Genomic DNA, 23,971 nt, shown 5'->3' on the forward strand with positions numbered 1-23,971 from the left:
AAGTTCAAGCTCTGTGTCAGCCTCTGTGCTGATAGTTCAGAGCCTGGAGCCTGCTTTGGATTCCGTGTCTCCCTCTCTCTCTGCCCATTCCCCACTTTTGCTCTGTCTCTTTCTCTCTCAAAAATAAACATTTAAAAACAATTTTAATGTCAATACTACCCAAATTCAATGCAATACGTATCAAAATAACACCAGCATTCCTTACACAGTGAGAACAAACAATCCTAAAATTTGTATGGAACCAGAAAAGATCCCAAATAGCCAAAACAATCTTGAAAAAGAAAACCAAAACAAGAGGTATCACAATCTCAGTCTTCAAGCTGTATTACAAAGCTGTAGTCATCAAGACAGTATGGTACTGGCACAAATAAAGAAACTTAGATCAATAGAACAGAATAGAGAACCCAGAAATGGACCCACAAACGTATGGCCAACTGATCTTTGGCAAAGCAGAAAATAATATCCAATTGAATAATGACAGTCTCTTCAGCAAGTGGTGCTGGGGAAACTGGACAGCAACATGCATAGAAATGAACCTGGACCACTTTCTTACACCACACACAAAACTAAACTCAAAATGGATGAAAGATCTAAATGTAAGACAGGAAGCCATCAAAATCCTAGAGGAGAAAGCAGGCAAAAAACTTCTTTAGCGTTGGCCACAGCAACTTCTTAACAGGTCTCAGAAGGCAAGGGAAACAAAAGCAAAAATGAACTATTGGAACCTCATCAAAATAAAAAGCGTCTGCACAGTGAAGGAAACAGCAAAACTAAAAGGCAACCGATGGAATGGGAGAAGATATTTGCAAACAACATATCAGATAAAGATTAGTATCCAAAATCATAAAAAAATTTAATCAAACTCAACACCCAAAAAACAAATAATCCAGTAAAGAAATGGGCAGAAGACATGAATAGACACTTCTCCAAAGAAGACATCCAGATGGCTAACAGATACATGAAAAAGTCTCAACATCACTCTTCATCAGGGAAATACAAATTAAAACCACAATGAGATACCATCTCACACCCATCAGAATGGTTAACATTAATGATTCAGGCAACAACAGATGTTGACAAGGATGCAGAGAAACAGGATCTCTTTTGCACTGCTGGTGGGAATGAAAACTGGTGCAGTATGGAGATTTCTCAAAAAGTTAAAAATAAAACTACTCTACGACCCAGCTATTGCACTACTAGGTATTTATCTAAGGGATACAGGTATGCTATTTCGAAGGGACACATGCACCCCAATGTTTATAGCAGCACTGTCAATAGCCAAAGTATGGAAAGAGCCCAAATGTCCACTGATGGATGAATGGACAAAGATGTGTGTGTATATATATATACACACACACACACACACACACACACACACCATGGAGTATTACTCAGCATTAAAAAGAATAAAATCTTGCCATTTGCAACAACGTGGATGGAACTAGAGTGTATTATGCTAAGCAAAATTAGAGAAAGACAAATAAATGACTTCACTCATATGAGGACTTTAAGACACAGAACAGATGAACATAAGGGAAGAGAAGCAAAAACAATATAAAAACAGGGAGGAGGACAAAACATGAGAGACTCTTAAATATGGAGAACAAACAGAAGGTTACTGGAGGGGTTGTGGGGGGGAGGGAGCTAAATAGGTAAGGGACATTAAGGAATCTACTCTAGAAATAATTGTGTACTATATGCTAACTAACTTGGATGTAAAGTTTAAAAAAGAGAGCTCCCTGACCCCTTCCACGGTGAGAAGACATCAGAAAGCAGGTTCTCAGTAAATACTGATCTTGGACTTCTCAGCTTCCAGGACTGTGAGAAATAAATGTTTGGTGTTTATTTAAAAAAAAAAAAGTTAAAAGAATAACCAAATAAATCCCAAAAAAGGTAATAATGAAAGCAAAATAAACGATATTTTAAACAAAGTTATAAAAAGAATCAATAAAACCAAAAGCTTGCCCTTTGTAAAAGACAACTGTAGACACACCTCTGCAAAGATTTAGAAAAAAAAAAAGACCGAAATAATATTTAGGAATGGAAAAGGTCCTGAGTCAACTACAGCAGAGATTAAAAACCATTATAAGCCAAACTATGAAGCAGATCAGATGAACAAAACAAAACAAAAACAAAAACCTGAGTGTTTCTTAAATAAATGACAGAGGAGGGGAAATATAGCAGTAGAACATACACATTAAAAGAAATGTAAAAGTCAAATGAACTTGTGTATTCAAGCAAACTGAAAGAAGGAAACGTTATTAAGACATAAGCCTGCACACCAGTATTTGATATGAAGAATTTGTTTGGTTTGATAATAGTACTGAGATTATTTTTTAAGTGGTCATTAGCAATATACCTAAACTGTTGATGTGTGAAATCTCTCCAGGATTTGTCTCAGTATGTGAGAGGCAGAAGTGGGAGGGGTATTATAGTTCCAGCAAGATTGGCTGAGTTAATAACTGTTCAGAAATGGGACATGAGTTTAGGATACTATTTTGTCTGCTTTTGCACATTTGAAATTTTCTGTAATCAAACTGTTTTAGACTAGAAGATAATAATAAGAGTAATTCTTTGTTGATAAATTTGCAAACCATCTAAATGGACAGTTTCCTGAAATATGTATGTGTGTACATACACATTTACATACATATATATGTTTATCAAAATTAAATCAATGAAATAGAAAACCTGAATAAATTTTACCAAATTATAAAAATTGATTTTATCTGTAAAATATGTAAACAGAAAAATTTGTCAGCGGCCGCCTGAATGGCTCAGTTGGTTAAGTGTCCAACTTTGGCTCCGGTCATGATCTCTCAGTCTGTGAGTTCAAGCCCCACGCTGGGCTCTGTGCTGACAGTACAGGGCCTGCAAAGGATTCTCTCTCTCAAAATAAATAAGCTAAGATGAAAAAAAGAAAAATTGGTCATATTAGATTTTACCAAATATTCAAGGAACATGTTAAATAAATTGTTTCAGAAAATTGAAGAAAAAAGAACATTCCCCCAGCCTTTTCTATCAGAGCTAAATAGATAGCATGAGAGAATTATAAACCAGGTTTATTTATAATAAAGGGTTTTTTTAGAAGTCATGACTAGAAATCCCTGGACAGTTTAATATTAGAAAATCAAATGATGTAGTTTCCCATATTAACAGATTAAAGGAGAAAACCCAGGTATATAAATGGATGCAGAAAAAATATTCAGTGAAACTTAAAACCTATCAATAAAAAAACTCTTGGTAATTCCAGCATAGAAGAATGTCTTCAGCATTTTGAAGAATATCTACGAAACCCTCCCTAATTCAGACGTTGTAATTAATGGTGAAACCTTAGAAGTATTTCCTTTGAGTTCTGGAACAAGTCAAAGATGTCTTTTGTCATTGTTTTATTTGATAGTGTTCTGAAATCCTGGTTAGGGCATCAAAATGAGAGAAAGAAAAATTCATCAATTGTAAAAATCAATTGCTTTTCTCTACTATAGCCATCAACAATTAGAAAATCAAACTTTTTTAAGCACTATTCACAATAAGAACAAGTCATAAGGTACTAGGAAGCAAATTTTAAAATTATATTGAAATGCATAAAAGAAGACCTACAGAAATGTGGGAGAGGGAGATCATTTTCATGGACGGAAAGATTCAATATCACAAAAATGTTCTTTGTTCTCTAATTTATCAATTTAAAGTAATTCCAGTCCAAATCCCAGGAGGGCTTTCTAGGGAGGCTGGCAAGCTAATTCCAGAATTCACATAGAAGAGGAAAGCATTCAAAAGAACCATAACAGTTTTGAATAAAAACAAGCGGGGATGCTTACCCTTCAAGATAAAGTTGTGGCAGTTGGATAGAATGCATTTGTCAGTGGAATATACAAACTAATAAAATTGAATTAAGTATCTAAAGGTAAAACTACACGTATATAGTGGTTGCCAGAGGGGTGATGGATGAAGAGATAGGTGAGGTAGACAAAGGGAATTAAGAGATACAGACTTCTACTTATTATAAAATAAGTCATAGGCATGAAAAGTATAGCATAGGGAATATAGTCAGTAATACTGTAATAATGCTTGGTGACTACACTTACTGTGTTGAGCACTGAGCAATGTATAGAATTGTTGAATCACTGTATTGTACTCCTGAAACTAATATAACACTATATGTGAATTATGCTTCAATTTTTTAAGTAAAAAATAAAAAAATATGCATATATGGAAGCTTGGTATATAACAAATGTACAGGTATACCTTGGAATTACTACCAGGTCAGTTCCAGACCACAATAAAGTGAATATTATAATAAAGTGAGTCAGATGTATTTTTTTGGTTTCCCAGTGTATCTGAAAGTTACGTTTTATGTTGTACCATTGGTCTGTTAAGGGTGCAATAGCATGTCTAAAACAACAATGTATCTACCTTAATTCAAAAATACTGTATTGCTAAAAAAAAAAAAAAAAAAATGCTAACCAGGATCTGAGCTTTCAGTGAGTCATAATCTTTTTGCTGCCTCGATATTGATGGCTGCTGACTGATCAGGGTGATGGCTGCTGAAGGCTGCAGTGACTGACAATTCCTTAAAATAAGACAGCAATGAAGCTTGCCGCATCGATTGACTCTCCTTTCACAAATTATTTCTCTGCAGCACGCGATGCTGTTTGGGAGCATTTTACCCACAGTAGAACTTGTTTTAAAATGGAGTCAATCCTCTCAAGCCCTCCCCCTGCTTTATCAACTAAATTATGTAATATTCTGATTCTTTGTTCTCATTTCAACAGTCATCACAGCACTTCACCAGGAGTACATTCCATCTAAAGAAATCACTTCCTTTGCTCATCCATGAGAAACTCTTCATCTGTTACAGTTTTATCAGGAGATTGTTGCAATTCAAACATAATAATATCAAAGTTTGAAATAGTGTGAGAATTACCAAATGTGACCCAGAGAGAAAATGAGTAAATGCTATTGGAAAAATGGCACTGATAGACTTGCTTAATGCAGGGTTGCCAAAAACTTTCAATATGTGAAGAAAAAAAAAAAGCAGTATCTGTGAAGCAAGATAAAATGAGGTATGTCTCTTTTTATGGAAAGGCCACTGAGAACCATGGACTGAAACACTACTTGCACGCTCAAACACCAATGACTTCTTTTGTATATATTTTTATAAGTGGATTTTTTGAAACATCACCCATTAACTAGTTTACTCCATATTGAGTATTCATGGGTTAGGGTGGTCTTTAACATTTTTTCCTTTAACTTTCTTAAATCATCTGCTTACTCATTTAGTTTAACACTGTTTGTTTTTCCTTTTTTTTTTTCTTTTTTTTTTTTTTTTNAGGGAGTCACAGACTGAAACAGGCTCCAGGCTCTGAGCTGGCAGTCAGCACAGAGCCCGACGCGGGACTCGAACCCACGAACCGCGAGATCATGACCTAAGCGAAAGTCGGCCGCTTAACCAACTAAGCCACCCAGGCGCCCCTAACACTGTTTGTTTTTAATGTTTATTTTTGAGAGAGAGAGGGACACACAGTGCGGGCAAAGAGAGGGAGACGCAGAATTCAAAGCTGTCAGCACAGAGCCCAGCACGGGGCTTGAACCTATGAACTGTGAGATTATGACCTGAGTCAAAGTCAGACACTCAACCAACTGAGCCACCCAGGTGCCCCATAGATTATTACAATTTTTAAAAATTTGAGGGGCACCTGGGTGGCTCGGTTGGGCATCCAACTTCAGCTCAGGTCGTGATCTCATGGTTCATGGGATCTGTGCTGACAGCTCAGACCCTGGAGCCTGTCTTCGGATTCCGTGTCTCCCTCTCTTGACCTTCCCCTGCTCATGCTGTCTCTATCTCCCTCAAAAATTAAAAAAATGAAAAATTAAAACATTTTTAAAATTTTGATCCAATTCCCATGTCAACTGTGTATATTTTTTTAATTTTAAAAATTTAGTTATTAAACAACATTCTCAGGGAACCTGGGTGTCTCAGTAGGTTGAGCATCGGACTTCGGCTCACATCATGATCTCATGGTTCGTGAGTTCAGGCTCCACATCAGGCTTTGTGTTGACAGCGTGGAGCCGGCTTCAAATTTCTGTCTCCCTCTTTCTCTGCCCCTCCCCTCCTCTCTCACTCTCTCTCAAAAATTATAAATAAACGTTAAAAAAAAATTTTTTTAAGTAACATTCTTCAGTATTCAGTTTTCCAAATAACGCTCTTGAAAATTTATGAATCTAGAATTATTTGTTCATGAAGTACTTCAAAAAAGAGCAAGAACTAAGAAATATTAATTTCTTAAACATTTATTTACTTGGTGATGCTTTTTTAAAAGAGAGCACAGGTAAGACCAGGAAAGAAGTCTTGTCTCTCTCAGGGAGAGAGAATCTTAAGCAAGCTCCACACTCTGCATGGAACCTGACACAGAGCTCAATCCCACAACCCTGGGATCATGACCTGAGCCAAAAATCAAGGGTCAAACAACTGGTTGAGTTACCCGGGCAACCCTAATTTCTTAAACATTTAAATAATTATTAAATATTGTCAAGTGAAAAAGTAAAAACTATATACTATTACAGATATAAAAGAAGCCTTCTGTGTTCCCTTTAGCTTTCCTTCATACCCTATCCTGAGTTCAAGTTTTATAATTTCTATACAATTTTGTATTTTCATATAATGTACTATAAAATATATACTATCTGTATATTCTTAAATTTTTTATCAATTGTAGAAATAAATCACTATTCTCTTTTTAGACATTTAATTTGCTTTCACATTTTAATGTAATAATAATATAATTTAATATAATATAATAAATAATGCTGCTATAAACATTTTTGTATTTTCATTATGCCCCTAAATGATGCTTCCATTTCATTATATATCTAGAAGTGTAGTTCTGTGTTGTAGCACATGACCATCTTCAGCTTTACCAGAGCATGCAAAAGGCTTTAGAACAAGTTAAGAGCATTTTCATTACTCAATTCTTGCTGACACTTGGTCATGTCAGGACACTTGGTTATGTCAAGTAACATATAGTAGAATTTTTTGACAGATTCTTACAGTCATGTGACAGCAACCATAATCAAGAACCATTCCATCACCCAGCAGAATTATCTTGGTCTGTTCCTTTGCAGTTAAACCCATCTTTAATCTTGATCCCTGGCAACTAATTATCTTTTGCTGTTCTATAGTTTTACCGTTTCCAAAGCGTCCTATAATTAGAATCGCACAGTATGTATGAGTCTGAATTTCTTCATTTAGTATGATGCACTTGAGATTCTTCTGTTATTGCATGTATCAATAGCTCATTCCTTTTATTGCTGAACAGATTTTATGATATGGATATACTGTAGTTTATTCTTAACAACTGAAGAACATTTGGACTGTTTCCAATTTTTTGTTATTATTGGTAAAACTTCTATACACATTTCTGTACAGGCTGTTTTGTGTAAACATATTTTTAATTTTTCTGGATATTCATCCAAGAGACTGCTGATTCACATGGTAGCTTTATAAGAAACCACAAAGCTGTTTTCCAAAGTGGCTATATTGTTTTGCACTTCCACAAGGAATGTTACCAGATTTTCAGTTGTTCTACATAAGTTCTAAGCACTTGGTATTATCAGTTGTTGTTGTTTTCATTATAGTTACTCTAAACCTATAATGCTATAGGTTTTAATTTGCAATTTTGTAATGTCTAAATCTTATTTAGTGGTGCCATCTATGCCCATTTTAAGAATGGCTAGTTTTCTTACTCCTCTGGGTTAAGTCTTTGGCAAGTGATTTACAAATATTTTCCCAGTCAGTGGCTCTTCTTTTTACTCACCAGTGTCTTTCACAGAGAAAAAGTTTAATGAAGTCAGATTACAATTTTTTAAATAAATTTTCCTTTCATGTATCTAAGCACTCTTTGATCTAAAGTCATAAAAAACTTTTCCTATACTTCCTTCTGAAATTTATATATTTTTATATTTCTTTTTATGACCATTTTGAGTTAATTTTTGTGTAAGGTATTGGGTATAGCTCAAGATTTTCTTCTGTCCTTCCTTTCTTTCTCCTTTTCTTTTCTTTCTTTCTTTTTCTTTCTCGACTTATGGATGCCTGATTTTCCAGCACGTTTTGTTGAACACTGTCCTTTCTCCATTATTGCTTTTGTATTTCTGTTAAAAATAATAACTTTATTTGTAAGAATCTGATTCTAAGCTCTGTTTTCATGGCTCTGTGCCTATTCTTTTGTCAGTACCACACTGTTTTGATTATTGGAGCTTTAAAGTGTACACTTTGGCACTCTACATCTTCCAGTATGGTGCTGAATGGGAGTTGCCTTGTTACTGATTTTGAGGGGGAAAGCATTCAGGTTTTCACCATTAAGTATGGTGTGAGCTCTGGATTTTTGTAAACACTCTCTACCAGGTTACAGAAGTTCTGCTGTTTTTCTGAGATTTCACCATGAATGGATGTTGATTAACAGATTAAAATCATCATTTATCTTCTCCCTTTTAGTCTGTTTATAATGGAGACTTACATTGATTCTTCATAATATAAACCAGCCTTGGATACATGGGATACGCCATATTTGGTTGTGATCATATAAAAATATTACACTTTTTATATGTTGCTGGATTAGATTGGCTAATATTTTGTTGAGGATTTTTGCATCTGTTTTCTGGAGTGATGATTCTGATACCATTTCCAACTTGTGGGCTTTTTTCCCCTACATCACCAAGAAATTCTCAGACACCAGCTGAGTGCCTAATGATTCAACTCAGTTCTGACAGTATCTACTCTGAGATGGCATCAGATTCCTAGGGTTTGGGGGCTCAGTCCCACAAGTCTGGCCTCCACTCTAGATGCCAGTCTTATATCCAGGTTGTCACCTGTGCTTCTGACCAACTGGTTATAAATCAGAGGTTTCTATGAGCCCCTTCTTGAGTTTGATTAATTGGCTAGAGCTACTTAGAAAACTCAGGAAGCCAGTTTGCTTACTTAAATTACCAGTTAACTACAGAGCATATTAAAGGATAATATGCTAGATGAAAAAACACAGGTGAGGTCCTGAACAAAGGAGCTTCAGTCCCCAGGGAGTATGGGGTTTGGCACAATGGCATATGGAAAAATTCTGGTTCACCAATTTGTAAGCTCTTCTTCAGACCTTCTCCTTTTGAGTTTTTTATGGAGGTCTAAATACATTGGCATGACTGATTAAATCATTGGTCGTTGGTACTTGATTTAACCTTAAGCCCAGCCCCTCTCCTCTCCCTAGAAATCAGGGTGGAACTGAAAGTGTAAACCCTCAATTCATGGTTATTTACCCTAGTAACCAGCCCCTATCTTTAAGGGATTTCCAAAACTTACCTCATTAACATGAACAATTGTTGAAAGAGGCACAAGACACCCATTTCAACTTTATGGCTCTAGAACATTTTCAGGAACTGAGGACAAGAGACCAGATACAACAAAAGATAGTCCCATTGATCCTATTACCAAGGAAATTCCAAGGGTTTGGGGAGCTCTGAGCCAGAAACAGAGATGAAGATGAAATACATATTTTTTATTATAAAACAAAGTATCACGGCAAGAATACCGATCAATAGTTTCCTTATGTCTTTGGTGATGTCACTGTAATGCTGATCTTATGAGTTTATTAGGGGAGGCTTGGGTGGGTCAGTCGGTTAGGTGTCCGACTTTGGCTCAGGTCATGACCTCACGGTTCGTGGGTTCGAGCCCCGCGTCGGGCTCTGTGCTGACAGCTAGTCAGAGCCTGGAGCCTGCTTCAGATTCTGTATCTCCCTCTCTCTCTGACCCTCCCCTACTCATGCTCGTGCTTGCTCACTCAGAAATAAATAAAAACATTAAAAAATAAAGTAACAGCAGTTCTTACTTTAAAAAAATTAGTTTATTAAAAGTTTCTTTTTCCTAGAAGAGGTAAATAATTGGCATAACTTTTTCTTTGCATAGTTGGTATACTTTAACCATGAATTCATCTAGGCCTGGAGCTTTTTTTTAAGGTTTTTAACTATGAATTAATAATTTTTGACAAATTATACAGTCATTCAGTTTACATATTTCTTCTTAGAAGTGTTTGGGCAGTTGTCCTTTTATGGAATTTGTCCATTTCATCTGAGTCATCTGGTTTGGGGGCATAGAACTGTTTACTGTATTTTTTTATTATTTTGTTGAAAGGATTTTATTTTTAAATAATCTCCACATTCAACATGGGGTTTGAACTTACAACCCCAAGATCGAAAGATGCATGCCCCACCAACTGAGCCAGTCAAGCACCCCTTTTTTTTTTTCATTCTTAATGTTGGTAGGGTTTTTAGTGAGAATTATCTTTTTTTTTTTTTTTAAGTTTATTTATTTTGAGAGGGAGAGAGAGAATCCCAAGCAGGCTCTGCACTGCCAGCACAGAGCGCAATGCAGGGCATGAAACATGAGATCATGACCTGAGCCAACATTCAGTCAGATGCTTAACTGGCTGAGCCACCCAAGCACCCCATCCTCTTTTTTTATTCTTGATGGTTTATGTTTATCCAGATATTTACCATATCTGCTTCCTTTCATTTATAAAGTTCCAAGATTCATTCTAGTAGCCTTTTTCTTGTATCTAAAGAGCTTCCTTTAGGTAAGGTGCCTGGGTGGCTCAGTCAGTTGAGTGTCAGACTTTTGGCTCAGGTCATGATCTCATGGTTCATGAGTTCTTGTGAGTTTGAGCCCTGCATCTGCTAACAGAGAGGCCACTTCCGATCCTCTGTCCCCCTGTATCTCTGCCTCTCTCCTGCTTGTTCTCTCTCTCTCAAATATATATAGATAGATAGATTCCTTTAGCATTTCTTTTATAGCAGGTCTGTATACAGCAAACTCTGAGTCTCTTAAGTCTTCACCAGGGTGTGTATTTGCCCTCATTCCTGAAACAATATGCTTGCTCTATATAAAATTCTGAAGTTTACAGTTTCTCTCTGTCAACATTTAAAATTTTTGATGCACTGCCTTTGGCATTGATTTCTGAAGAGCAATCCACAGCCATTCAAATCATTCCTTTCTACAAAATGCATCATTTTTCTCTGAGTTCTCAAGACTTTGATTTTGATTTTGATGTGTGTAGGCCTTGGTTTTTGTTTACTTTTATCCTGTTTTATGTTTGCTAAGCTTTTTGAATCTAAACTTTTGTCTTTTCACCACACTTGGGACATTTTTAGCAATTGTTTCTTCAAATATTTTTTCTGTAACAAATTATTCTCCTGAGATTTAAGTGACATGAATTTTAAGCCTTTTGAAATTGTTCCACAAGTCCCTGGTCCCTGAGGCTCTGCTCATATGTTCTCAACCCTTTTTACTCAGTATCTCAGATTCTCAGGAGTCCTCTTCCAGTTTCCTGACTTGACTCTGCCATCCCCATTCTCCTATTGGGCCCAGACAGTGGATTTTTTTTTAATTTCAGATATCATATTTTTCCATTTCAGTTGTAAAATTTCCACTTCGTTCTTTTTTTCTTTTTTAAAAATTTCTGTTCTATTTAACAATTTCTCTTCTATGATCTGTCTACTCCTTTAGTGTTTGCCTTTACCTCACAGAGCATGTTTGTATTGTTGCTTTAAAGGCTCTGACAATTCCAGTATCTAGATCCTGTTAGGATTGGGATCTGTTGACTATTTTTTCATTTCAGAATTAATCCCATTTCCTGGGTCTTTATATATAATTTTTTATTATGTCTTGGACATTTTGAATGTAGCATTGTGAGACTCTGGGTCCTGTTAAAAATACCTGGAAAAAGTTGATTTTTGTTATTTATTTTATTTTTGTCAGTCTACCCAGTTAGATTCAGATTGCATGTACCATGTCACTTGCTGTGGGTGGTGGTTCCAGCATTTGTTGATTTTTCATGGCCTTTGCTGTGCTGTGGAGGCTTATCCAGGGGATGCCCCGCTCAGGGATTTGGACAGTGGCTTACACTAGAATTTGGTCCTTAACACCTCTGTCATGTTTCTTTAGCTCTGTTTCATGAATATGCAGGTAAGCCAGGTAGGCATGCCATGAATATGTAGGGAAGCCAGAATTTGTACTTTTCTTTAGCTCTCTGCTCTCCAAGACTCCTTCACATTCTCCAGATAATGTTTCTTTTTCCCCTTTCCTCTGGTGGCCAAAAAGAAGTTTCTTCAGTGTTTCTGCCTCCTAACCTGTTGTGAGTTTTGAGTGACTTAAGGGGGGTGGGGAAGAGGGGGGAACTCCCTCGATACTCTCCCGACATCATCATATCCCTTTCACAATTCTGCTAGCTAAAAGAGATGGGATTTCTCTTGGGGTTTCCATTGCTGCTGTAGCTGCTGCATGCAGATCCGTGACCAGTGCTGACCCTAGGCAAAGCTGGTAGAGTGGAAAAACAAACCAGACACACACACACCTCATCCCAATTTCTTAGTCTTCTGGCTGGGGTGCTTTCTCTGAATTCATGGTCTGTTTTTGCTGTGAGTTCCATGAATCAGCCCAGGACACAAAGGAGAAGGAAAAAACTGAATCCACCTCCTTTATGGGTCATTCAGGTTTGACTTCTCTTCCAGGGCCATCTTTTACTTTCCAGAATCTGCAGTTGCTTTTCATATCTTATCCTGAGTTTCTAGTTATAATAAGAAATAAGCCATACTGTTTCATCTTGGCTGATTCTGGAAGCCCATTTATTTATTGTAGTAAAATTGATTATTTTTATCTTTATGGTTGATACTTTATGTCTTCTATATTTGTTTTTAATAGACTTTCCTAACCAAGGGTTATAGAACTACACTTCCATATTTTGATCTGTGTACTTTAGTCTTAACGTTTAAGAATTGATTTTATGTCAACTATAAGATAAGGATCTAATGTCAATTGTACTACCAATTACCAAGGGTCTCCTTTTGATCTGGAGTGCTATACAGAGGCACACTTCATTTTACTACATTTTTTACAAATTAAAGATTCAATACTTCAGAGAAGTATCTACTGATGTGTTGGAAACAGCAAGAGAACTAGAATTAGAAGTGGAGCCCAGACGTGGGACCGAATTGCTACAATCTCATGATAGAACTTTAACAGATGAGTAGTTGCTTCCTATGATGAGCAAGAAAGTGGTTTCTTGAGATGGAATCTACTCCTGGGTGAAGATACAGTGAAGATTCTTGAAATGGCAACAGAGGATCCAGAATGTTACATAACTTAGTTGATAAAGCAGCAGCAGGGTTTGAGAGGATTGACTCCATTTTAAAAGAAATTCTGCTGTGGGTAAAATGCTACCAAACGGCATCGCATGCTGCAGAGAAATCATCTGTGTGAGAAGAGTCAATTGATATGGCAAACTTCATTGTTGTCTTATTTTAAAGTATTGTCACAGTCACCTCAGCCTTCAGCAGCCATCAACATTGAAGCAAGATTCTCCACCAGCAAAAAGATTAGGACTTACTGAAAGCTCAGATGCTGGTTAGCATTTATTTTTTAGCAATAAGACATTTTTGAATTAAAGAATGTACGTTTTTTTCTAGACTTAATGCTATTGCATGCTTAACAGACTATCTAACTTTTATATGCACTGGGAACCAAAAAATGCATTTGACTCACTTTATTACAGTATTCACTTTATTGTGGTCTGGAACTAAATATGCGGTACCTCCAAGATATGTCCATAGTTGCTTTCCGAGGATGTCATTGCATTTATTTGGAGTCTTCAGGGGCTCCAGCAGACTGCATCCCCTTTTCCCTCCACACTGAGAATGTGGAGATTCAAAATAGCTCCTTCATTATAACAAAGGCTAGAGGAAACAGCTTAGTGAGAGAGTTGTGTTAGACTTGCTAGTTCCTTACCCACCAGTTTTACTTTCCACCTAAATCTAGCCTGGACCATCCCAGCCCAAGGAAAGTTTGCATCTACAGAGGAAACCCACTTATTCAGGTACTGCTTCCTACTTGGTGGTCCAGAAAAAGAGGGAAGGAAAGAAGACCAGACTCCCCACCGTCAAAGTAACTCCACCTCCCTGGGGAGGGTGTAGGAGTGATATAAGAGACCAAGAGCATTTAGTAGATCTGTTCTCGTGCAGTCCAGGTAAAAGAAGAGTAGTATGTGCCCCACTCCACCAATTTCAGTTAGTTAGGTTCATATTGTTAGAAATATTTTCTGAAAATTAGTTGAACTAAACTATTTCAGTATTTTGCTATACTCCGAATGGAAAAGAATGTCATTATCATATGACTTAAAACTTTTGACTTAAAAAATGTTTAAAGAGCATTAATGTGGCCTTGTACAGTACCATATTTCTTTGGATTACAAAAAAAGTACAGATTAAATACTTCAGACTTTATTGTTTTTCTTGTATTTAGTTCTATCAGTTCATAGTTTTATAAACTTAGCCATGAATTCATTAACTTAGTGTGAGCAAGAATTACACTAGATGTAGTTAGCACATGATTCTCTCATTCGAAGACCTTACAGTATAATAGGGGAGACAAATAATTTTTTTTTTTTACAAATAGTTTATTGTCAAATTAGTTTCCACATAACACCCAGTGCTCATCCCCACGAGTGCCCTCCTCCATGCCCGTCCCCCTCCCCCCCACATCCATCAGTCCTCAGTTTTTGTCAGCATTCAAGAGTCTGTCATGATTTGCCTCTCTCCCTTTCCCCCACCATTTCCCCCCTTCTCCCCCTTGTTCCTCAGTTACGTTCCTCCTAATCCTCCTATACGTGCACACATATGATATTTGTCCTTCTCTGCCTGACTTATTTCGCTCAGCATAACACCCTCAAGCTCCATCCATGTTGCTACACGTGGCCAGATTTCATTCTTTCTCATTGCCATGTAGTATTCCATTGTATAGATAAACCACATCTTCTTGATCCATTCATCCGTTGATGGACACTTAGGCTCTTTCCATGTTTTAGCTTTTGTGGAGAGTGCTGCTATGAACATTGGGGTACATGTGCTCCTATGCATCAGCATTTCTGTATCCCTTGGGTAAATTCCTAGCAGTGCTATTGCTGGGTCATAGAGGAGTTCTATTGTTAGTTTCCTGAGGAACCTCCACACTGTTTTCCAGAGGGGCTGTACCAGTTTACATTCCCACCAACAGTGTAGGAGGGTGCCCGTTTCTCCACATCCTCGCCAGCATCTAGAGTTCTCTGATTTGCTCATTTTAGCCACTCTGACTGGCATGAGGTGATATCTCAGTGTGGTTTTGATTTGTATTTCCCTGATGAGAAGGGATGCTGAGCATCGTTTCATGTGTCTGTTGGCCATCTGGATGTCCTCTTTGGAGAAGTGTCTGTTCATGTCTTCTGCCCATTTCTTCACTGGGTTGTTTGTTTTTCGGGTGTGGAGTTTGGTGAGTTCCTTATAGATTTTGGATATTAACCCTTTATCTGATATGTCATTTACAACTATCTTTTCCCATTCCGTTGGTTGCCTGTTAGTTTTGTGGGTCGTTTCCTTTGCTGTGCAGAAGCTTTTAATCTTGATGAGGTCCCAGTCGTTTATTTTTGCTCTTGATTCCCTTGTTTTTGGGGATGTGTCAAGTAAGAAGTCGCTGCGGTAGAGGTCAAGGAGGTTGTTTCCTGCTTTCTCCTCTTGGGTTTTGATGGTTTCCTGTCTCACGTTCAGGTCCTTTATCCATTTTGAGTTGATTTTTGTGCATGGTGTGAGAAAATGATCTAGTTTCATTCTTCTGCATGTTGCTGTCCAGTTCTCCCAGCACCACCTGTTAAAGAGGCTTTTTTCCCCCACTGAATACTCTTTCCCGCTTTGTCAAAGATTAGTTGGCTGTATACTTTTGGGTCCACTTTTGAGTTCTCAATTCTGTTCCATTGGTCTATGTGTCTGTTTTTGTGCCAATACCATACTGTCTTGATGATGACAGCTTTGTAGTAGAGGCTAAAGTCTGGGATGGTGATACCTCCCGTTTTGGTTTTATTTTTCAGTATTACTTTGGCTATTCGGGGTCTTTTGTGGTTCCATACAAATTTTAGGATAGTTTGTTCTAGTTTTGAGAAGTATGCTGGTGCAGTTGTGATTGGAATTGCATTGAATGTGTAGATTGCTTTGGGTAGTAATGACATCTTAACTATATTTATTCTTCCTATCCATGAGCATGGAATGTTTTTCCATTTCTTTGTGTAGGGGAGACAAATAATTATTGATGAAACTTGTTCACTACCACAGAACCTTGGGCAGAATGCTTTGGTTATGTAAATAGTGGAATTAATGAGAACAAATGATATATTTAAGGAAGCCTATTGCTTTTATGTAATAAATTTTTTTTAAATGTTTTTATTTATTTCTAGGAGAGAGAGAGAGAAAGACAGCGTGAGCAGGGGAGGGTCAGAGAGAGAGGGAGTCACAGACTGAAACAGGCTCCAGGCTCTGAGCTGGCAGTCAGCACAGAGCCCGACGCGGGGCTCGAACCCACGAACCGCGAGATCATGACCTAAGCGAAAGTCGGACGCTCAACCGACTAAGCCACCCAGGCACACCTTATGTAATACATTTTTAAAGCTATTGTAAAGTTTTGAAATGGCGATTCTATTTAGTTACTGATTTTCCACCATTCTCATGGAAGTAACAAACTGATCATTTCAAATAAAATAAAGTTACTTAGTCAAAATTTAACCCTTTGAGCTATATGTTTTAGTTGTTTGCTTAGTTTTGTGCCATCAAGGTATTATAGGGAGAAAAGATCTATGACATTATGTTTTTGTTATATGAAGTCTTTTTTTTTTTTAAGTTTATTTATTTTGAGAGAGCAAGAGAGAGCTGGGTGAGCAGAGAGAGGAAGAGAGAATCCCAAGCAGGTTCTGTGCTGTCAGTGCAGAGCCCAGCACGGGGCTCAAAACCATGAACTAAGAGATCATGACCGACCTCAGCCAAAACCAAGAGTCAGACACTTAATGGATTGGGCCACCCAGGTGCCCCAAGTCTTTTGAATTAAGACAGCTGACTAAGTCAGTAGAGCATGTGACTCTTGATCTCAAGGTTGTGAGTTCAGGCCCCTGTTGGGTGTAGAGAGTACTTAAAATCTATGAATGAATGAATGAATGAATGAATGAATGAGTAGAAAGGGAGGGAGGGAGTGGAGGTAGCATCACACTGCTACCTCAGAGATAGAAACTAGAATGAATACTCATTATTTGTCTTTAATGTCAATTAAAGGAAGTCTTTATTCTCTGGTCACTAACATTTTAATTGTAGAGTCACATAGGAGTAACTAAAGCAAAAAGTGAACTGTGCTTGTGTGCCCAGGGAGTGGGAAGAACACAAATGTTAGAGTCAGACCAACCTAGGTCAGATCTTTACCCTGAGTAACCTTGGACAAATTCCTTAATCTCTCTGAGCCTTAGTTTTCTCCTTGCGTGTAAAGAATAATTGCTTCTTCATTCAGTTATCTTAGAGATAAGCACAATGTCCTTCTAAACCCACAACCTGAACATTAATGCACACAGTCTTTCTATGCCTACAGTTTAAAGAAAATCTTCAAACAAGAGTGGGCCAAGCATATTTAAAAACTTGGTGCCAGGTAGCAAGCTGCTATAAAATTTCAAGAAAAAGGATGTTAAGCAAATTAGAATACTAATAGTGCTTACTTTGATACTACAGTTTACATCTTCCTGACTGAAACCGTAGAAATTAAAATTCATAGAAATCATTTAAGGGGTGAAATCTTAAAACCTCTTAAATGTGCAGTATAGAATAAGGGGTAAATAAATCACGGTATGTCATGGGATGTTTATGGTTATGAAGAGTTATAGATAAGGTAAAAATGGTTTTGATGTGTTACAGGGAAAACCAGGATATATGTACCTTACTACTAAACTTACGCTTTAAAAATGTGAAGAAAAACTTTTTAAAAAACTACATTTGTTATGCGGGATTCTTTTATTTTCCCAATCTTTCAGTACCACGAGTTTGCTTTCATGATAAGGAAACTATGTAAGACAACCAGTGAGCCTCATGGAACAAAAAGTCTCTTCTCTTTATAGACCAAACACCAACTTAAGGCTCCTTAAATACTTAATTCCATTAAGACCATCAAAGAAAGAGACCAAAGAATGTCTTAGTTCTTTTAACTGCTTAGGTCCCTCCAGCCTTTTATCTGTTGTTTTTCTGTCAGCTACCATGTTGACTGGGTAGAAGAACTAGAAAATTCAAATTTATCTTTTCAAAAGCAGTGTTTTTCTCTGTTTTAATGTTACAGATTTATTTGAGATTCCTAGATTATCAAATGGAGCACTCAAATGAATGCAAGAGAAATTTCGTTGCAGTTTATGATGGAAGCAGTTCTATTGAAAATCTGAAGGCCAAGTTTTGCAGCACTGTGGCCAATGATGTCATGCTGAAAACAGGAGTTGGAGTGATCCGAATGTGGGCAGATGAAGGTAGTCGGCTAAGCAGATTCAGAATGCTCTTTACTTCCTTTGTGGAGCGTAAGTAAATCCTATAGCATTGAGATCTTTTACATAATTTTTATTCAGAATTCAGTTCTATTTCCTTTTGGCAAAGACTAGTAACAGGATGTAGAAATAACTAAGTTTTAGTCCCTGTTCTCAAGGAATTAACTGTCCCGGGTGAAAACCCATGTTAATACTTTAAATTGCAACACTATCTTAGTATAAAGGTGCAAAAGTGATAGGGAATGCAGAAAGTGGAGACCTCTCTCGAGATTTTAAAAATTAGTCGTAGTAGTAATTCAGCATGGTAAATAATTATGAATCTACCAAACAATGCTCATCAAGATAGATAGGCTACGTTTTTTTCCAACTTTTTAAGTAATTTCAAGCATATAGAAAGTTACAAAAATAGTAGCGTTTTCATATGTCTTTTACTCAGGTTCCTGTAATAATGTAGTAAAACAGAAAAATAACACTGACTCAGTATTATCGATCACTATATAGACCTTATCCACAGGTCAGTAGTTTTCCCATTAATGTCCACATTGCATTTACTTTCATCTGTCCTTTAGTGTCCTCCATCTGTGATGGTTCCTCAGATCTCTAATGACCTTGATACATTTGAAGAGTACTGGCCATTTATTTATTTAGTCAATTGCCAATTTAGGTTTGTTTGATGTTTTCTCATGGATTCATTTGAAGTTATGCATTTCTGTCAGTCCCCCAGAAGTCACATTCTATCTTTCTCAGTGCATCACACCAGTGAGGCAGGGGTACATAATGTGGATTTGTCTCACATTAGCTTTCATCATTTGCTTTACATGCTCTCATCAGGTTTCTCCACTATAAAGTTACTAATTTTTTCACTTCTAATTAATAATTCTCTTTGAGACTATGCATATATTCCTTAGCTCACTAATCTTTGCATCTGTTAATGGTTTCTGCCTGTAATAGGTATTACTATATAGTTTACCTAATGGTAGTTTCTGTTTCCATTATTCCTTCTACACTTATTAATTGTAATTAAACTGTGAGAAAGAGATATTTTCCTCTTTTATCTATTCAATTATTTATATCAGTATGAGTTTATGGATTTTTATTTATACCATTATTATGTATGTAATTATATATGATATATAATTATTATAGTACTAACATTATTTTGTTACTCAGAATCCCAGCTTTGGCCACTGGGAGCTCCTTCAAGTTGTCTCCTTTTTTCCTTTTGATGTGTCCTTTAAAAAAAAAAAAATATATATATATATATATCACTTTCTTGCTGTTACCACAAGATGGCCCAGGATCAGCTGTGTTTTCCCTGGTCCAGCCCTAGAACCAACCATATTTCCAAGAAGCCCTTTTCTTCTCTTAAAGAAAACATTCAGAAAACACTTCTGGGTTGTTGGGGTTTTTTTTAATAGTAATCATAATCTGTGGATTGCTTTTGAGTAGTATTGTCATCTTAATACTAGGTCTTCAGTTCATGAATCCAGGCTTTCTTACCATTTATTGTCTTTAATTTCTTTCAACAGTGTTTTGTACTCTAATATATAGGTCTTGCATCTCCTAGGTTACGTTTATTCCTAAGAATTTTTTGTTTGATACTGTAATAAATGGAATTATTTTCTTTTCCAGTTTTTCATTGTTAGTGTGTAGAAATGCTCCTGACTTTTGCCTTTTGTATGCTAGTTTTTGTATCCTACAACTTTACTGAAATTAACTGTGTGTGTGTGTGTGTGTGTGTGTGTGTGTGTGTGTGTGTAATCTTGTTAGTGTTTTCTACATATAAGATCATGCTATCTGCAAACAGATAATTTTACATTTTCCTATTTGGATGCTTTTTATTTCCTTGCCTCACCTAATTATTCTTGCTAGAATGTCTAGTACTGTATTGAATAGAAGTGAAAGGAGGCATCCTACTCTTGTTTCTGATCTTAGGAGAAAGGCTTTCAACCTTTCATCCTTGAGTATCGTGTTAGCTGTGGGGTTTTCATATATGGCCTTTATCACATTGAGGAAGTTTTCTTCTGGTCCTACTTTGTTAAGTGTTTTCATCATGAAAGGATGTTGAATTTTGTCAAATGCTTTTTCTGATTCAATTAAGATGATCATGTCATTTTTTCCCCTCTTCTTTCTGTTAATGTGGGGTTTTACATTGATTTTTGTATGTAAAACCATTTTTATGCTCCAGGAATAAGTCCCACTTGCTTATAGTGTATAATCCTTTTAATATGTTGTTGATTTCAGTGCTAGTATTTTGTTGAGAATTTTTGTATCAGTATACATAAAGGGGTATTGGTCCGTAGTTTAATTTCTTGTAGTATCTTTGTCTGGCTCTGATATCAGGGTTATGCTGGTCCATAGACTAAGTAAAACGTAATCCTTTCTCTTCAGCTTTTTGGAGGAGTTTGAGAATTGACATTCTGTAAACATATGGTAGAATTCATCAGTGACGCCATCCAGTCCAGGGCTTTTCTTTGTTGGAAGATAGTTTGATTACTGATTCAGTCTTCTTGTTAGTTAGAGATCTGCTCAGATTTTCTGTTTGGTTTTTATTCAGTTTTGGTACAATGTATGTTTTTAGGAATTTGTCTATTTCATCTAGATTAGCAGTTTCTTGGTGTAGAATTGTTTTTAGTATTCTCTTCTAGTCCTTTTTATATCTATAAGATCTATACTAATGTCTCCACTTGCATTTCTGATTTTAGTAATTTGATCTTTTAACCTCTGTTTCTTTTTCTCCTTAGTCATTGTAACTAAAGTTTGACGATTTTGTTGATCTTGTCCAAGAACCATTTTTTGGTTTTTTTCTTTTCTCTAGTTTTTCTATTCTCTGTCTCTATTCTCTTTAATTTCAATATTACTGACAAAGGCATAGAACTCTGAGTTTAGTTTGCCCTTCCTTTTTTGGCTCTTTAAGGTTAAGTTAAGGGTTTAAGACTTTTCTCTTTTTTTAATGTAAGCACATATGGCTATAAATTTCCTTCTTAGCACTGCTTTCATTGTTTCTCATAAGTTTTGGTATGTTTTGTTTTCTTTTTCATTGGTCTCTAGGTATTACCTAATTTCCATTGTGATTTCTTCTTTGACCAATTGGTTAAGAGCCTGTAATTTAGGGGCACCTGGGTGGCTTAGTCGGTTAAGCGACCGACTTTCACTTAGGTCATGATCTCGCGGTTCGTGGGTTCGGGCCCCGCGTCAGGCTCTGTGCTGACTGCCAGCTCAGAGCCTGGAGCTTGTTTCAGTCTGTGACTCCCTCTCTCTCTGACCCTCCCCTGCTCGCGCTGTCTCTCTCTCTCTCTCTCTCCTAGAAATAAATAAAACATTAAAAATTTAAAAAAAAAGAGCCTGTAATTTAACTCCCACATATTTACAAATTTTCCGTTTTTTATTCTATTACTGATACCTAGTATTACTTCATTATGATTGGAAGAGAAACTTTATATGATGTCAGTCTTTTAAGATTTTTGTGTGTATATGGCTGGCCTAACATATGGTCCATCCTGGAGAAAGTTCCACATACAACTGAGAAAAATGTATATTTTGGTGTTGTTAGGTGGAATTTTCTGTATGTTATCTAGTAGGTCCTCCAATTGGCTTCTTGTGTTATTCTTTCATTTGCTTATTTATCTTCTGTTGGTGTATCCATTATTAAAAGTGGGATATTGAAGTCTCCAACCATTGTAGAATATCTAATTCTCCCTTAAAATTTGATAGTGTTTGTTTCTTATATTTTAGGACTCTGATTTTTTTTTTATAATTGTTGTATCTTCTTGATGAATCTCTTTTACCAATATACATTGTCTCTCTTTGTCACTTGCAACAGTTTTGATTTAAAGTCTATTTTTGCTTGATATTTGTATAGCCACCCCAGCTCTTTTTTGGTAACTGTTTGCATGGAATATCTTTCTCCATTTTTTTTTTTTTACTTGCAACCAATTTGTATCTTTAGATCTAAAGTGAGTCTTTTGTAGAACAGTATATAGTTGGATCTAGGGGTTTTTTCACTGTCTATTCTGCCAATCTCTGCTTTTTGAATAGAGGGTTTAACTCATTTACACTTACAGTAATTACTAAAAAGGAAGGACTTCTGCCCTTTTGCTATTTGTTTTCTAAATGTCTTAGAGCTTTTTCTCCCTCATTTTCTTCATTATAATTTTCTTTTGTGGTTGATTTTTTGTGGCAACACGTTCGAATTTCCTTTTGTGTATATTCTTTAGAAATTTTCTTTGTAGTTATAATGGGGTTTTATCTTTATCTGAATTAAGTCTTTAAAAGTTATCTTGGGGCACCTGGGTGGCTCAGACGGTTAAGCATCCAACTTTAGCTCAGGTCATGATCTCACAGTTCGTGGGTTTGAGCCCCACATCAGGCTCTGTGCTGACACCTAGCTCTGAGCCTGGAGGCTGTCTTCCAATTCTGTATCTCCCTCTCTCTGACACTCCCCTGCTCACACTGTCTCTATCTGTCTCTCAAAAATAAACATTAAAAAAAATTTTAAGTCATCTTTACTAATTTGTGAGCATTTGAGATTTTTATTTTAAAGGATGTTGTAGCTCATTATAGATAGTAATCCAGCTTAAAAGTGGAAAAACTCTGAGTACAGATTTTAGGATTCTTCCCTTAAATTCCTGATAATTCACCTGAGCAAATCCCAGGAAAAATCGTTTCTATTGCCTAACTCCTGTAAAAGTCCAAGTGACTTGTCAGTACTTCCTAATAATTATTTTGTTGATTTGGCTTATCGTAAGTTTAAATCACATTACATTACCTTTGGTTTTTTTAAAAAAACTGCCTTCAAGGGGTGCCTGGGTGGCTCAGTTGGTTAAGCATCTGACTTGAGCGCTGGTCATGATCTCATGAGCGTGGACCCTGCTTGGGATTCTCTTTCCCTCTCTCTCTGCCCCTCTCCTGCTCATGCACTCTCTTTCAAAATGAATAAATAAAAAAAAAAATTCAGAAAGGCTAAAATTAGAGCTCATGGGGCACCTGGGTAGCTCAGTCAGTTGAGCATCAACTTGATTTCTGCCCCTCTCTCCCTGCCTCTGCCTTACTTGTGCTCTCACTCTTCCTCTCTCTGTCTCAAAATAAAGAAATAAACTTTAAAACAATTAAAAATTAAAGAAAAAGAAAGGTAGATTAGGGGTGCCTGGATGGCTCAGGCAGTTGAGCATCCAACTCTTGCTCTCAGCCCAGGTCTTGATCTCAGGGTCATGAGTCTAAGCCTTGCTTTGGGCTCCACAATGGGCATGGAGCCTAGCTAGAGTTAGAAGGCCTTTAAATTAAAGGGTAAAATTAGGGGTACCTTAGTGGCTCAGTTGGTTGAGCGCCTGACTCTTCATTTCAGCTTAGATCATGATCTCATGGTTGTGGAATCAAGCCCCGCATCAGGCTCTGCACTGACAGCGTGGCATCTGCTTGGGATTCTCTCCTTCCCTCTCACTGCCCTTCCCCTGCTCATGCTCTCTCTTTCAAAATGAAAAAATGAATTAAAAAAATTTTTTAGAAAGACAAAAATTATAATTCATGGTGTAGCTCAGTCAGCTGAGCATCCGGCTCTTAAATTTCTGCTCAGATCATGA

General features: G+C 36.8%; 1 protein-coding gene across 4 annotated transcripts in view; it reads left to right on the forward strand.

Annotated features, from left to right (window-relative positions):
• The window catches only part of NETO2 (neuropilin and tolloid like 2), a 61,755-nt gene that overhangs the window by 26,137 nt on the left and 11,647 nt on the right, over window positions 1-23,971 (forward strand). For all 4 annotated transcript variants that reach the window (XM_039241229.1, XM_039241233.1, XM_039241240.1 and 1 more), the window contains one exon: window positions 18,197-18,425. In XM_039241229.1, coding sequence (XP_039097160.1) covers window positions 18,197-18,425 — 229 coding nt within the window. The remainder of the gene's footprint in view (window positions 1-18,196; window positions 18,426-23,971) is intronic.

The sequence above is a fragment of the Hyaena hyaena genome, unplaced genomic scaffold (genome assembly GCF_003009895.1).
Source record: "Hyaena hyaena isolate Hyena2069 unplaced genomic scaffold, ASM300989v1 scaffold_7, whole genome shotgun sequence".
In the NCBI taxonomy this organism is placed as follows: domain Eukaryota; kingdom Metazoa; phylum Chordata; class Mammalia; order Carnivora; family Hyaenidae; genus Hyaena; species Hyaena hyaena.